Consider the following 17052-nt stretch of genomic DNA (forward strand, 5'->3'; position numbering starts at 1 on the left):
CCTCCGCCCCGGTCACACACGGCCCCCGGCCGGGGAGAGCCCGGCCCCGCTGGGTTTTGTTCCCAACTCCGCCTCGGCCCTTCTCCCGCTGCCCCCCGCCCCCCGCCAGTCCCCTCCCAGCCCCGTCCCAGCCCCTGCCTTGGCCGGCAGTCCCTCCCTCCCTCGGCTGCCTTCATTTCATACCAACTCTCATTCCTCGCATTCCTCACTTCCTCCTTTCAAACTCCAGGGGAAATAAAAACCCTCCCTTTTCCTCCCAAACTCCTGCCCGGCCGCCCCCCCGCCCCGCCGCCGCCCGGGCTCGCCGTCCCGCCGGCTGCGCCGCGCTCCTCAGGTGAGTGTGCGCTTTGTGCCTCCGCTCCCGCCGGCCCGGCTGCCCCCCCATCCCATCCCATTCCAACCCATCCCATCCCATCTCATTCCCTCCCCTCCCGGCCACCCGCCCGGGCCGGCATTGTTCGCCTCTCCCCGCCGCCGCGGGACCGGCAAGGGGAGCCCCGCGGGCCCAGCCCGGAGCCGCTCCTCGCCAACTTTTTTCTTTGCGACTTGGCGGCGGCGGCGATGCTGAGCGGGAGGCTGACCCGCCCGCTGCCCCTGTCCCAGCCCCCGCTTCCACCCCTGCGGGCTCGGGGGTGGGGATCGGGCGGGAGCGAGGGGCAGGCGCGCACTAACAGCGCTCGGTGCTCTCTTGGCAGAAAGTCCTGGAGCTGAAGGAGGATTTGAAGCCGGTCCCCGCTGCCCCTGCGGAGCAGCAGCCTCGCCCAGGTCAGGACACGCTGTTCCGCGATGGCTTTGGCGCGGGGCGAAGGGGCGCGGGTGCGTGCGGGAGACCGGCTGGAAGGGAGGGTGGGAGCCGCTCGTGTGCGACAGGCGAGGCACAGGCGTACAAAGGAAGAGATGGGAACATCCTCAATGGAGCCTCCGGCGGCTTCCCCCGCCAGGAAGGGGCTGCCGGCGCTGCCACTTCGGGAACTCGGTCGCTGAAAACTGCAACGCTAATGGGGAGGGGGGGAAAAAAGAAAGAGGTTTCTGTATGGGTCGTAGAGATGCGCTTGGGGAGGGTGGAAAGAAGGAGCAGTACTTAATGTAGTAAATTTTAATGCAAATTATAGAAATTTTTTTGGGGGGGGAAAACAGAACAAAAAAATCCTAAGGAAGCTTATCTGTGAGAAGGTACGTAAGTTGTTGTAGGGCATTCACCAAAAGATGAGAGAATGTTTTCCCAGTTCAGTTATTCTGAAGTTAGAGTTGAATTTTGGTGGCACAGGAAAGGATTAAAGAAACCCCAAACAAACCAAGCGCACACACAAAAAAGCCAAACAAAAAGCTTTCCGGAGTAATCTTTTATCTTATGCAGGTAAATCCGTTTAAACAATTTCCTGCATGGGATACTAAAGATGGGGCTTTTTTTGCAGAAGACGAAAGAAGTGTAACTCCACATGTTTTATGGTCTTCTGTAAAGTATTTTATAGTGAACGATCACATATGTTAAAAAAAAACCCTAACGAAAACTCAGAACTAACCACAACTAATTACCAACTTTGTTTTTGTTTAACCTGGAGTTACACTCATGTTACTTTCTAACCTTAAAAGGGTTGAGTTCTGCGACTCCTCTACAAATAAAAAACGCAAAATACTTTTCAAGTGTAGGGGGCTGAGTAGGAGGAAAGGAGATTTAGGGATGGGATTTTTATCTTTTCCTGTTCCTGGGAACAGGTCGGCTTTCCCAGGACCTGACTGCGGTGTCTGTGTGCAGAGTGAGCAGGGCATTCGTTCACCTGTCTGTCCATCTGTCTGGGTCGATGTGAGAGGTTTTATTGTTCTCCCGCAGAAGGAAGTGGGCAGCAGGACAGGGCAGAGAGTGACGGGGAGGAGCGAGAGGAGCAGGACAAGGGGGAAAGCAGAGTGGGTACGTAGCAAGAGCTGGGGCTGGGCTGATGCTGCTGTACAGTCACCAGTGCAATTAAAGCCTTTTGGTTTCAATAGCTTGTTCTCATGACAGAGAAGAGCCTGGGATAGTCCTGTAATGAATGCAGAGGGACTTCTTTATTAGGGCTGCCGAATGCTGAGGGACTCTGTGGTTTCCTCTGGAACTTGGGATGGCAGAGTGAAGGGCAGTCAGTCACCTTTTCAAGTTTTCCTAAATTCCAGTGGGAATGGCTCCCTCAAACTTGAGCATGCAGCAGTCTTACCAGTCTCTAAGCTGGGCTATCAGCTCATTGTTCGTGTCCTCTTGGAGGTGATCCTGGAAGCAAACAAATGTGCATGAGAGTGGTTACCAGGAATTTCTCCACTGTCTTGGATCCTGCCACTTCTTTTGGATTTTTAAATTAATGTTACCGATGGTTTTGAACTACTTTAGGCTATTATTGTGATAAGCATTTCAATGTTGGTGTATCAAAGAACATCTGTGGGAGAACGGTATGAAAATAGTACCGCTAAGCTTTAAAGAGAAAAAGGGCTCCATGGGACCCTATTTTGTCTGTGGCTTACAAAAAGTCACAGTTGCTGTTGGTTTTCTTACTCGGGTATTAGTTTCACAGAATTCAAGTAAGTAGAGTTCTGAGAGGGTTGCTGAAAAGTACTGTTTCCAGGAGATTCAGCTTTCATCTCTGTTTGCATGCTTATTCGCAGCTTTTCGTCCTTGGTATTATGTGTCCTTTTCTGTATCTTTCAGCTCTTGGTTCCATCCCAGTGTAAGCCAAGGGCTGGGCCCACAAAGAGTTGAGGCTGGCACTGCTACAGACCCTCAGAGCCTCAGAGTGCCCATTTCCTTACTTGTCACATCTCTGTGCTTTGTCACTGGCAGGGACGCTGGCACTGCTGTTCACTGCCCCGGGGCTGAGCCAGAGGAAAAGTAGCACTCGCTTTTAGCAAGTTCGTTTTCAGCCACATCTGCTCATTCTCCTGTCAAATTAATCATATGTGGTGTGATAAACATAAGTTAATCATGTGCTGGTGTGTCGGGAGAAGGGGTTGCAATGACTAGGAGGTGAAGGGTGGGAGAAGAATGGGGACATTTTCTTAACAACATTGCCATTTTTCCCCACCGTAAGTAGTTCCTTGGACCAAGTGTACAGTAGCTCCTGTGAGCGCAAAACAATTTTCTGTTTTATTTGACCACAGCTGTATCTTCAGAATGTGAAAATTCAGTATTACCTTTTATAAAAGTTCTATTATACTTTCCCTATAGCTCATGTTTGTCTTTTGTTCATTTGTTCGGTTTGGGGTTCGGTTTGGTTCTTCCCTCCCACTCCCCCATGCTATGTAAAAGTTTTCTTGGGCAAGGTTTTCGTCAACCAGTGTACATCAGAAAAGTTTTCTTACTCTACTGCAGCAGTTTTTGCCTTGGTGTGTATTTCTCTGAAACGATTGCTTATTATTTCTCTCTGCATTTGCATCTTTTAAGTTCTTACAAGCTACTAATGAGGGTATAGTAATAATATTTTTCAGTTTTCTGGGTCTAATTATTGGCCGTTTTTTATACTCTTCACTTTCTTCAGTTTATCTGTGTTTCTTTGTCAGAACGAGATCCAATATTCCACGAGTTGGAGTGATTCATCTCTCTTCTTCGTTGCCTGAAGTGATATCTGAGCCCAGGGAGATTAAAGTCACATTGGTCATTTTGCAGAAGCATTTGCTTTGCAGACAACTCTCTCATTTGTTCTGCATTCTCACTCTTGCCTGTCTTTAGCTCCTGCTTCTGGGAGGGCTTTTTCCTTGATGTTATCTCTGGGTTTTCTTTGCATTACTTTTTCCACATAGTCCTATTTGTCTCCCTTGCTTCTTTCCTTTTTTTTTCTTTACACTAACAACCCTTTGAGTTGCTTCTACCCACTAGTGTTCATAAACTTCATTCTGTATCACCCGCAAGTTTCATTAACATTACTTTGAGTCAGTCTTAGATCTTTAAGATGTCAACGACAACTGGATTGGCAAAAATGTCTGCAGCAGCCCAGTAGATGCCCTCTGTATTTGTTGGTTCTGTTTGTGTCTCATATATCATTATGCATGGTTTTGAAACCATTAGTTAATTTTCTAATAATATGATCAGTGCTCTCCAAAGCCAATCTGAAGTAATTTTTAGCTGTGATTTCCATAGAGAGTAACAAATACTATTTTAAATCTGAACTTACTTTGTTCTGCACTGTGTTCTCTTCATTCTCTACCTTCACAGCATTTCTGTCTTCCTTTGAGGAGCAATCACGTTTATTAGGATTTACAGTAATGGATGCTCCTCTCTCTCCAACTTCTGCCAACAGCCATGCTAAATAAATGCCCTGCGTGTTCCTTTGTAGAGCCTTGTAAAAAAGCCATGAGTTGGCATGCATGGAGCTCATTACAAGATCTGAGACTAGATTATGAGAAAGAGTTTTTTAGGGGTAGGAGGTGGTGTTTTGAGTTCTTGGGGTTTTTTGGGAATGGGGGGAGGGTTTGGTAGGTTTTTGGTTTTATTGTTCCTGCTGGTTGGGTCCTCTTTTTTCTGGAGATGATGCAGTCACTCCTCTTTGTTTTTAACACCATATGAATTAGACGTTTTCCTGCTAGGGAGGGGCAGGTTTTCCAGTTCCTGGTGCTACTGGCTGAGTCACTGGCTCTGTTTTTCTGTTCTCTTGTAGGTTTATAATTACCTTGTTCTTACCTTCATTAGAATGTGATTGCCAAAGGATAGGTTTTACACTCCTGTATTTCTGAGACTTGAGTGCCAGTGGCTTTCAGAGCCTGGGTGCAAGCCTTCGAAACATCTGCTTTGCTATTGCCAAAGAGAAAATAAATCAGCAGAGCCCTCAAAGTGCCTCCCTTCCAACGATATGGTAACCATTAATGACAGATGTCCAGGCAAAGTGTAATCTCTTGTAACCTGGACTGCTTGAACTAAGGAGGAAATGTCAAGAGAACATGGAGCAGGTGTATACTGAAATGGAAAGGGAGGATTTATTAATGTGTCCTAAGTTCATTTTACCTGATCATACATCTCTGTAGCTCATTGAAATAAAGCTCATCTGTACCAGACTAGCAGGACTTTTGGCAGATCTTTTGCTTTGAAAATCTTGTCACCTTGGGGGGGGGGGAAAGGTGTAAATAGAGGTTTGTGTAAGAAGGTTATATCCAAGTACACTCCCTGCTCTTTGAATTATCTTTATATAAATAAAATTTTAAAATTCTATTTACTTCTCTGCTCCCACTTGTTTGTGAAGGATCTATGTGATCAGAAGAAAATAACTTCAGGCGGAACATGTAAATCTCTTGCTTCTAGCCATCCAGTATGCGAACTGAAAAACAGAGTAGCAGCATAGTTTTCTACTGCTTTTGGTCACAGGTTTTATTTGTAAGAACATGCTTTAAAAACTGGAGCAGAGTCTGTGGTTGGCTGTGTCCCTTTAAGAATCTAGTTTTGCTTGGCTAGCTGCCCTTGTTCTCCTGTAGATTAATCCAGCAGAAGGTATATAACCTGTTGACCTTCCTGGTGAGAAGGGTCTGGAAGGGCAGAGAGATAAATCAGAAGGTTCATGCTTTCCTGCAATATCTGGAGACAAGTTTGTTTTTCAGTTTTTGGCTGTTTTGTTTTGTTTTGTTTTGTTTTTTTGACTGATTGACCCTGTTTGAGGGTTGGGGTTGTAATTACAGATTCTCATTATTTTCATTTGCTTTCTGTGAAATCACTGTGTGTTCAGCAGATTGGAGATGATGGCATATTTATGCCACATTTAGAGAAAGGAAAGAGTTCTGAACTCAAAATTACACTGGTCTGAGTTGAGGGTGGCTTTAGAGTCTTGTGTATCAAACTGGTAGGAGCACTGGAATCTGGTAAAAATGTCTGGTGTGTGATGGCTAGGAAATTTCACAATGTTTCACAGAAAGGTTGACTTTCCTCAGTGTCAGCCTTAAGGGCTAAATGTGTAAACAGTGAATGTTGACCTGCTGCATGATGCAGATGGAGTGTGTACTCCAAAACTGAGCTGCGGTGGTGTCTGAATACCCCAGGAGAACTGGGGTAGTAGCCATGGGTAGGGCTCATTCAGGTGTTTCATTGTGGCTGTTCTTAACTTAGACATTGCCTTATGATGAGCATCAAACCCCTTTAAGCTCACGCCTGACTACTACTAAAATCAAAGCACATGTGTAATTGGTTGATTGGAGGAGGAAAAGTCAAAAGAGCGCTGAGCATCGGTCCCATTTTATGTACCTGTTCTGCCTGTTAGTGATTTGCATTTGTGTTGAGCCTTTAGTAGAGGGCTTAGTCCTGACCAGACAGGTCATGCCCACAACACAGACCACCTGCAAGCACTGCAGGAGGGGAAATCTGACTGCATTCATGGTTTGTGTGATCACTGTCCGTCTATTCTCTTGTAAGCCCAGGTTCAGCTACCTCTTTCTTGCTTGGACTGACTAGTTTTGGAGCTAAACATTTTCAATGCATTGGATGATATCTGCAAACATCTGTCTCTTGTCTGAGCTCATGTTCAGTTCTGACATTAGTGTCATTGGAAGCTGGGTATGTCACAGTTGTGAGGCTTTGCTGGAACATCTGTCTTTGAGTCCTAGACAAGAGATTGAAAGATGTCATGAGCAGCATGCAGGATTAGGAAATAAGAATTTGCTTTTGATATCATAAAGTGGGCTTGAGTCTTATCTTAGAGTTACTTGTCAGCAAACCCTTAAAAGATGCTCTATTTCCAGAGTATCAAACATGAGCCCCTCTGAAGTTACCACTTGCAATTACAAAGCACTTTTAAAGTTAACCTTTTCTTGCCTTGAAGTTCTTGTCTAGATTTTAACCTTATTCTGATTCTACTGGGTGATTCACTTACATCTTCATGCTCTATTTTTTTCCATAGGTAAAATGGGGTTTTTTGAGCCCATTGGTGAGATTTTCAGGACAACTGGATTTTGGCAAGGGTTGGCAACTCAACTGAGTAGGAGCAAGGGTTTTTTAGGTTGCTATTGAAGATTCCTATCCTTTAATAAGGATAAGTGAATAACTCATTGGGGAAAATGCTCATCTTGATTTATTTCTGTCTCTAGCTTGGTTTGGTAATCCTCAAGTAATTTTAGTCAGTCAATATCTTGTACTTGTCCGTACATAAAAGGACAGTTACAATTTTCCTGTGTTAGTTAACACTACCAATGCTTCTGTGATAGAAAAGGGATGTGATTATTTGACTCCCTCCTGGTTCCTTGCTTTCTAACCAGCTCCGGGGAGAATGACTCCTGGTGACTGCTGCTTGCTAGCACGAGGGTGACTAACCATTTTCACCCTGCCACAACCTTCATTCTGTTTGGGAAGCTGTGAAACACATGCCACATGTCTTGGAAAGTCAGGGAGAATGGGAGCTCTGGGAACAGTTCCCACATGGGAGATAACAGTGACTCCCCAGGAATTCCACTGTTCCTTTGAGAGCTGGGGCCAGCCCAGTGCGTGGCTCAATCCCAGCACAACCTGGCAGTGTCAATCTCTGCTGACCTTGCTGGCTCGTTTTTCTCTCCCAGCTGAGACATAAATCACCCAGTAGTCATTTTGTCAGTCCCAGGCTGGTGGCCTTGTGATGTGGCCTGTGCCTGGGAGCTGGGCATGAGCTGCCCATTGCTCAGGATCTGTCCACAAGCTGGCCACCCCTAGACTAGTGGGATCAGAACTGGCCTTTGGGGTTTTTTCCTCCACTCCTTAGGGCAGCAAGGCTCTGTGCTCTGTTTCCTTTATCTCAAATGTAACTGATTGGATGGTGTGCAAGGCCACACACAGCCTTATCTCATCACATCCTGTTTGACTGCATTATCCAGGGCTGCACTGATAGAAGTTCTCCTCTCTCCTTGCTTTGATTTATATCACTCTGCTGGACACTACATCCTCTCTCTGTTTCAGCCAGAGCTAGCTACTGCAATCATTTAAGAGTTGTTTTGCTTTGCTCGGGAAGTCAGGTGCCTTTTGAACAGCAGCTGCTGCAGGGCAGTTTCGGTGTAGCAAACAAACCAAGCTTGATTTTGTGTTAGGCAGTGTGACAAGCATTCAGCTGGAGCCCAGCCTCCTGCTGGATATGATCTGAGGCTAGTAGTGCTTGTTCCTTTGTAAACCAGTCTCCTTCAGTGTTGAGACAGACAAAAATCTCACCATGCAGCCTGTGGATGTAATGAGTGTATTACCTTGCCCAATACAGAGAGGCACATCTCAGTTCTTTCCTCCTTGTCTGGCACTACTGCTAGTTAAGAGCTTTTACACCCTTTACAGCCAGTAACACTTACCTTAACTGGTTTTATTCATGGGATTATGCAGCATTACACTGCTGTCCTGGGTGGATGGGGCTATTCACAGGGAATAGCCGGCATTACTCAGGATTGGAGGAGGCCCCGGGGCAAAAAGTGAGATGTCAGCCAGGCTGAGTCCCTGGCTAAGCTGTTTGGAGTGTTTGAGGGAAGCCCTCTCAAGGGGTCCAGTGAACTGCACCCACCCATCTCCACTGTCTGCAGGCTGCTTTAATGATGGGAGTGCAGCTCCTAAGGAGCCTAATGAACTGGTTGCTGTCTGGTGCTGCAAAAGTTCTGGTACCTTCCTAGGTACAGTTCAGTGCCAGCTGGTGTTGCTTCAGTGGCATCTTTATTTTTTTCCGTAGAGACCCTATGAACGTGTCCATGATTTTTCGTCCTCTTTTGCCTGTGAGCTTTAACAAATCTGATTTATTGTCGAATACCCGCTTTCCCACCTTTTCCCTTTCCAGTATGTTTTTCCTGCAGTCTTTGAGTTGCACCGTCTGGGAGCTACTCATCTACTGATTGCACTCATTTTTCTCTTTCAGAGGAACTAAACTATTCTTGTAGTGTCCCATAGAATTTCCCAGTCTTCTTCCTCTGGTAAGTTTGAATACTACCTTCCATCTTGTACCTTGAGCAATAGGTTTCTTAGTATTCCAGACTGTTGCTTCCCTAAAGCCAAATCTCCTTGTATGACTGCGTTGTGTAAGTTCATTTGCTAGGTGTTCTAGATGGGAGTGTCTGGTTGCTCCTATTTCCAGGTTTTCTTATTGTTTTATATATATATATATATATAAAATAAACTCCATAGCTTGAGCAGCAGGATATCATATGTAATGGCGGAACTAATTTGTTTTATGAGATATGAAAATTTTGGGCTTCGAATCCTCTCCAGTAGCAGTACTTGGCTCATGTTACCAAGGTAGTGAATACCGGAATTGTTTGGGTTTGTTTGCATTTCAATGACACCAAAGAGTACCTGTGAGGTGAAGAAATCCCTGCCACCACAGCCTGCAGTTCCAGTGAAAGAGGCCGAGGGTGCAGGGATGTTCTTGGTAAGGCACAGCGACTTTGTCAGGGCGCAGCCAGCTCCGGAGCAGGAGTGGGTCCGCCTGGCAGACTCGGCACGGCTGTGCTGGCAAGTGCCCCTGCCTGGGAGGGGTGAGTGAATGGGGACCTCTCTGCCTGGGACTGTGCTCGCTTCCAGCCGGGAAAGGGGGTGGCCATGGAGTGGGGGGAGTCTCTTGGACAGAGCAGCTCTAAGAAAACTGAACAGCTGGAGGCAGCTGGCTGCAATTTTTCGGATCCTCAGGAAAGTATGATTTTGTGTTGAGCAGCTGCCACGAACACTTAAGAGGGAGCTGTTACCAACAGTAATGACTGAGGGATTAATATTAGAAAGCAGATGTGTCAGACTATGAAATCTGTTTAAAGATGTGTTCCCTCTCAATGAGACCTTGCTGAAGGGCTCTTGGCAGCTGTCTAGCCCCGCGGGATCTCTGAATCTCAATGAGATACCTTGTGTGAAAGGGAAGAGAGTGTTGAAATTATCAGAATTGGAACACTTAAACCAAAGCTGCTGGAGCTGAAAGATTTTTGTGTTTTCTCCATGGTTTTGCTTTGTGAACTACTCATGAAGAAGTGACCGTGGCAGAAAGAAAAACAGGGCGCAGGAGTGAGTAAGAAAGAGTATTTGGACAGAGGGAAACATTAGGAAGGAAGATAGAGATACGGTGGTGAGGAGGTGGATGTGCTCTGAGGAGCCTTGTGTCTTTGAACCTGGGAGAGAAGTCATGACTGGACCCTACAAAGACAGACAGTTAATCATCTCTCAGTAAAATAAGAGTGAGATCAGAATGAAGAAAACTGTAAGGTACAATCAGAGAAGTACAAAAGCCAAGGAGTGGGGCATAAGTTCAGGCTGAGGGAATCCCAAGTCCTGTGACCTCTGGCAAAACTTGCTATTATGAATATGGGACAACATCCTCTGACTACTCTTTTCCTAAGAACTGTGCCTGGTGAGGGAATTCAGATGGGAAAGGAATTGTCTGAGTGTGCCTGGGATGTCTGTTTAGTGCTTTCAGAATCAAATTCCCTCCACATCAAAAGAAAGCTTTGTGATTACAAACTTCCACAGGCAGAACCTAAAAAAAAAATTATCAAGTACTAAAATATTTAATAATATTAGAACATTCAGTAATACAAATCATATTAAAGTTACCAGGCTGTATACATGTAGTTACTATTGAATGGAAGCTAAGCAAATGGAAAGTAGATGCTAACGGAAACATTTGTATTTTGTTAAAGAAGTTACTAATGAATGTTATTGAAACTTTTCTTATAAGACTGTACAACATTCTTGTGCTTCTGAAAAATCCCGTTTTTCACCTGATTGCTCATTCAATGGGAAGCGATTCCATTGCCAGTTTTCCAATTTGCCACCTGAATAAAGTGATTTACCACACGGTTTAGCCCCCAGCTTCTTTTTAGTTTGCTTTGCTCAGTTTAATGAGTGGTCATCTTGGCCACCACTGATTTCAGATCAACAATGCAGGAAACAGAGGGCTTGAAAGTGTTCAGCCAAAGCAGAGACCAACAGATCAGATAGCACTCAACCAGGACTCCCTGAATTTCTGTTTATTGCTTCTGGCACAGAGTATTGCCTGGGACTGCACATGGTCTTTACTAGTTAAGCAACATTGTTTAAGAAAATTTTGCATCTTAGTGATCTAGAGGCATAGTTATAAGGATTTCCGTGGCTATTTCAGTCTATGTAATTTCTTCAGGAGTTATCAAATAGAAGTAAAATTTTTTTTTTGTGTGCTCTGTAATCTGAGTAATCACAGAGGTTTTAGCTGGAGATGGCCAAACAGCCTTGATTTTATTGTCTGTATGGTTCCCCGCTTTTCATCATCCATCAGAAATAGCTTTAGTACCAAGAAGGGAAAACAGAATCAGAACCCAAGGTGTAGAAAAGTTGGGATTGACCACAGTAACACATTTTGGTTCTTGCTGTAGCTTGAGATAAAACGAACATTGCTGGGCAAGGCATGAAAAGTAAAAAACATTAAAAAAAAATGTGTCTAGTCACTTCAAGATTTATATAATTTCTTTTGTCACTGCTATTATGTTCCACATCTCCCTTGATTTACACCAACACGGGAGAGAGTTCATATATTTGGTGTCTTGCACTGTGGACTTCTCTTAATGAACAAATGACATCTGCTCAAGTTGATGCAACTTTTCTTTAAGGTTTGGAGAACAGAGTCTGGAGAGCTGATACTGCACTGAACAGGACATGTTTTCTCCTCCAGTTATTCTGGAGCTTGGGTTAGAATGGACCCAGATTTTCCTGTGTCACCAAAAGTACTTGGTGCAGATTTTACAAGCCTTGTAAAATATGAAATGATCAGACAGCAGCTCCCAGGGTGTGAATGTGGTGGGGGAAGGAGAGTTATACTTCAGATATATTTATTTCGTTTCAACTTAAGAGTGTGCCATGATGAAATCATCTGCTAGGTATTCCCCTGTGTCAGCATGGACACTAAGGAGATGAAAATAACTGTATTCAAAGTAGATGCTTTTTATGGTCATGGTGGTCCTTCAGTTTCCTAGGGAGATGACTTTGCCTGTGTGCATTGCTAGGGGATTTGGCTTGACAGCAGAGCTGTAGCTTCCAGTGGCTGTGGCTTTGGGAGTCCTGTAGTTCAGCAGTTGGAGATGTTTTCACTTGGTGTGAAGCCTGCTGGCTCGTGTGAGATTTGCAGCTCCCAGTGCAGGTGGTATGATGAATACACTTGCTGTCACACCTTGCGTTTCGTTCTGAACCCTCCATTTTTCAGCCTGTCATCACAAGTTAAAACCAGCCCGGGCCTTGTGTTTGTGGCTATTTTAATGTGTGTTAACTATGGAGGGTCTGCAGAGCCTCCAGGGCCTAGGGGTGCTTGGGGGAAATACGAAAGGAAGATTTGGAACAGGTAACTTCTTTTTCCCTGTCAGTGTCTCCCTGTGGAAAACTTACTCCTCTAGACTGATTCCCCAGCAGGACAATCTCTTAAATACCCATGTAATTTTTTTATTAGCACCTGTCAGTGAAAGGGGGAATGTTTGGTGAAGGAAGCAACTGTTGCCCTTCATTTCAGGGTCTCTTAAAGTCACATTGCCGGCCCTGGTGCCATTCACAGTGTGCGTGGGATTGCCTGTCACAGTGGTAAAAAGCCAAATGTGAGTTCCCCTTTCTGCCCCTCTCACCTCCCATTTTATTATTTCTTTCCATGTTCATTAAAGCTCTGAAACTGTATACCATGGATCAAGACGGTTGAAATAATCTCATGTAGGTGCTGAAATGGATGGATGGGCAGTGCTAGGCCATTCCAGTGATTTGTGTGTTTCAAACACTCTCACAGGAAATAAGTCATATACTGGGTTTTCTAAATGTCTTTGTGAACCATTTGTTAAAATGCTGCACAGTACACTGTGTCTAGTTATTTGTCTAATTTATATTGTCTATATTGAAATTAGTCAAAGGCCCAGTATTGTCTTACTTGTTTCCTTAGCTTTTGGTGGGTTTTGGAGATGTATAATATGTTGTAATATCTACTGCTGTCTAAAAGTCTTTAGGGAGCAGTAAAACCTGAGAGCAAGTGTTGTTAAATCTTTACAATTTCAGGTTTTGAAATGTTAAAGTTCTTAAAAACTTTTAGCTTTTTTTTTAAAAAATATCCAGTCATTATGGTCTTGGAGATGATTTAAAAAACCCAAAATTCAAAGTCATAAGAAACTGAAGAAAGACTTGAAAAAAGTTTGTCAGAAAAGTGTCTGGTGCTATGAGCCCTGAATTTTTGAAGTTAGGAGGTTGAATGAATGGACTGCTTTCCCCCTACATCAACTAGGGCATGGCATAACTGCATGTATTTTTTTTTATAACTAGTTTTTGACAAATACCACACCCAAATTTCTCCACTCTGCCCCTTTACATTTTCACTGTAATATTTCTGTGCTAGAGTTGTCATGTCAGACTTCTCTCCTTACTCATGTTCAGTGCAGGTTTGATGATTCTGTTGCTCTTGGAAAAAAGTCCTTACTCTGATTTTCTTGCTACCCAGCTCAATGTGGTGATAGAGAGGGAAGTTTTGAACTCTGTCTGGATTCTCAAATGCTGGCTTGTGAACATTCTTTGTAGCCCAGATAACAAAGCTATTAAAATGATAAACAAACGGCTTTGGGATTAAGGCAGAAGAATGATCTGTGTTTTTAGAAGACATTTATCTCCAGCCTGGTTGACTGGAAGTGTCTGTGTGGTCTGAAGTCAATTTCTCAGTGAGTGTTTCAGCAGCTCCACTCAAAGGTTTCAGCCTCTTCTGTAGGCATTTGTAAGTAGACTATAATTTATTGTAGTTTTCAAGAGCTAGCAGCTGTCTGCTAAGATTCAGTGAGAAACCAATTTCTGCTCCTGCCCAGTGGCAAATCTAATAGCCTGGGACTAGTAAAAGTGATGAAGGGGCAGAGGAAACTGAAGGAATTTGCCCAAAGTCACTCTGAAGATGAGCATAACAACAGGCTGAGCACCTTGGTTCTTGACCTGAAACCTGGTGCTGTTATCCCTGCACTCATGGTGCCTTCTGCTCCTGCCAGGATATGGTGCTGGGATTTGGAAGACTGCATTAAACTGTCTGGCTCCAGGACTGGCTTTTTTAAAAGCACAGCTGATCCTTGAGAAGAAATGCCAGTGTTAGAAGTGACACCAACTACTAACTCTGATCCAGTGAAACAGGATCTAAGAAAATTTCAACCCCAGTGCTCAGGGATGACTGCGTAATTCATCACTGCTTTATTTTGTATAATCTTTCACACAGACTGAATCCCTCTGTATGTGCTTCAGAAAGTTAAATAACAGTTACACAGATAATGACAGTGCAGGGAGAAAGAAATAAGGCAGATAAAGACACGAGAAGGCTCCTCTGAGGAGAGCTGGGAAGTGACAGAGTTAATGAGCCAAAGAGAGATTGGAGCAGGCTGCTTATCAGAAGGATTTGTAGAAAATGTTTTCATCTCAACCTAAATAAAAGCCCAACATGTGGTTGAGTTATTGTTTAATATAAACTTGAAGTAAAACCCCTCCTGAGATTTTTTAAAATTTTTTTTTTGCTTTAGTATCTCCTTTTTCCTAGCGAGGAGGGTTTCTAACTGCCCGGTGGGATGTGCTTGCCATTGCAGGTTCTGAGTCTGCTCCTCCGCGTGGCACCTTGGAGTTTCTAGCTGGCACCATTACCTCCAACGAGTGGAGTTCTCCCACCTCCCCTGAGGGGAGCAACGACTCAGGGGGCAGCGAGGCCTTGGACAAACCCATCGACAATGACGCCGAGGGCGTGTGGAGTCCGGACATCGAGCAGAGCTTCCAGGAAGCGCTAGCCATCTACCCGCCATGCGGCCGGCGCAAGATTATCTTGTCAGACGAAGGCAAGATGTATGGTAAGGAGAGAGGCCACAGCACAACGCTCCAGGCAGCCTGCCCTGTGCCCCAAATGATGCTCTGAGTGAATTCCCTTCTCTCAGGTGTTCCCAGGCTGGCGCTGTTGGTTGCCTCGAGTTGTATTTAGGAAAACGGTTGTGAAGATTTTGACATTCACAAAGCAGAAAGAGTGGCAGGTATCTTTTTCAGGGGGCTTTCCATAAGGTGTATCTTAGGGCTGAGCATGCTACTGAACTAATCTTTGTATATAAATATATATAATCTAATGGCTTCATGGTGTGACAAAGCCTGTCTTTTATGGTATCTCTCGCTGCTGTCTTCACTGCTCTTGTGGGAGGTAAGAGCAGGTAATGGTCTGCATGTCTGGTGCTACAGGACAGAAGTTCAGTCCTGAACCCCTGAATGGTTCTGCTGCTGTGCAAACACCTACACTTTGTTAACTAGCTACACTTTTCAGATCTTAAGGGTAGAAAGTTATGGGTGCTCCTTTTCATTGTAGTTGGCCTTCTCATAGCCCTGGAACAAGTATATTTCACTTGTGGATTCTTCTCCTCTAGCTAACTAGATACCCAGCCCTGAATGCAGAGAGGATCCGGCTTGCAGTTGCAACAGGAGTCAGCTTTATACATGGCAGACATGCTTTTGAATTGGGTTTTTTGACCTCTTCCACAGTTAAAATTTCTTATGATTTTGTTAACAGAAGGCTGTTCTGGCCTGGGTTCTCTAGCTGAGTATTACAAGAAGCCACCTGGTACTTCTGGGACTAAAATGCAAAGCAAAGGCTGAATATCCAGTATTTGGGTTTAAGTCCCAAGGTGGACCGTTTCTCAAAACACTAGCAAGGATCTTATGGAAAACAACTCTCTTTCTACCCAGTCAGTGCTTGATTTTTTTTTGTCTCCCATACATTGGAATCTGAGAGTCTTCACAGGCCCCATCATGGGATGCTCAGTGCATGCCCTGGAGCTTCCTATGGAGCACTTCACAAGTCATCCTGCAGGTTTTTTTGTCCACCCATTGTTCCCTGGGCAAGGGAATGGATTGCTCTGACTGTGGGAGCCTGGGTGGGGTCTTGTTTACATGGCCTTATCTACAATGGATGGTTTTACTGGGTACACACATCATTGTACCTGGGAAGAGCAATATAGGTTGGGTAAGGCCGATCACCCTGAGGCTAATCTAGGGCCAGTATTCTTAGGTAGACATCAATTCCTGCTCTGTGCTGGCACAGATGTTTTTGTGGTTGTGCTATGGAACCAACCAGGGAACTGATCCAGCTTAAAACTAACAGGGTCAGAAAGGGGAAAAGAAGTGAATTTTAATTTGGATACTGCCCAGCTGCTTGTGCTGGTATTTAGATAAAGGATGGTGAGATTGGGAATGAGCAGGCAGGACTGAGGTTGAAGTAAGACTGCTTCTTTAGGGACCGATGCTTGCTTAAAATGATACTCAGACTAAAATATTACTTGAGAATCCACCCCATGATTATTAAGCATAAACCAGTGACATGCTCCTTGTTGCTCTATGTCTGCACTGCTTTTCATGATGGGTGACTTTTAAAATTACTAGTGAAAAATTACAGTTGTGTTTTAAGACTGTATTAATTTACTGAACATTTTGCACCATCCCTGAAGTATTTCAGCTTTGGAGTGAATACGTCAGAACAGAGAGTGAAAGACAAGAAAAGAAATGAGAGCAAAAGTGAAGTACAAAGGCTACAGAAACCAATGAGACTTAGCTGGGCCTGGCTTTGTTAAGTGGAACACACCTAGCTGACTGGACTGGTGAACTGCAGAAGGTAAATAACCCTCTTGCAGGGTGAAAAGTTTAGGGTAGGCTCAGGGAGAAGACATGAGCTTTTCTGCAAGCCCTCCCCCACTACTCCAAATGGGACAGTGTCCCTGCTTGCCTCCAGTGCACCTGTTCCTAGTGTGGATGGTTGGTTCAGTGTGCTCCTGACAGAACCCAGGCACTGATTTATGCTCTCCTTTGCTTACTTGTCTCCAGGATCCAGGCCAAGGAAGCAGGGCCCTGTCTGGGATCTATAGAAAGATACGACCGGGCAGGGAGAATAAATATAGTCCCTGAGTTCATCTTCAGTACTCACAAGCCAGCTTGTGGAACAGGGCAGGCTTGATGTGGAGCTGGCCCTGCCTCTGAAGGGATGGTTATTTATCCACCCTGTGACCGACTTGCACAGAGCTCTCTGAACCAAGGGGTGGGGTGTTACAGAGAGCTGTATATGCCCCTTTCCCCTGACAAAACTGGGACCATTTTGCTGTTTCTCACTGAGGAGTGGCTCGTGTGGTACTACAGTTTAGGGGCAAGATGTT

General features: G+C 44.8%; 1 protein-coding gene across 2 annotated transcripts in view; it reads left to right on the forward strand.

Moving 5' to 3' along the window:
- The first annotated feature begins 270 nt into the window (after nt 1–270).
- Nucleotides 271–17052, forward strand: part of TEAD4 (TEA domain transcription factor 4) — a 51108-nt gene continuing 34326 nt past the window's right edge. The window contains exons 1-3 of one of the 2 annotated variants that reach the window (XM_014259737.2): nt 271–334; nt 696–765; nt 14464–14718. In XM_014259737.2, the coding sequence (XP_014115212.1) occupies nt 14712–14718 (7 nt within the window). In that variant the 5' untranslated portion in view covers nt 271–334; nt 696–765; nt 14464–14711. Of the gene's footprint in view, nt 335–695; nt 766–14463; nt 14719–17052 lie in introns of those variants that run through there. The other variant, XM_014259738.2, reaches the window with a different exon arrangement.

Source organism: Pseudopodoces humilis, chromosome 2 (assembly GCF_049639895.1).
Source record: "Pseudopodoces humilis isolate 2021_Gansu_Grassland_sample_001 chromosome 2, ASM4963989v1, whole genome shotgun sequence".
Classification (NCBI taxonomy): Eukaryota; Metazoa; Chordata; class Aves; order Passeriformes; family Paridae; genus Pseudopodoces; species Pseudopodoces humilis.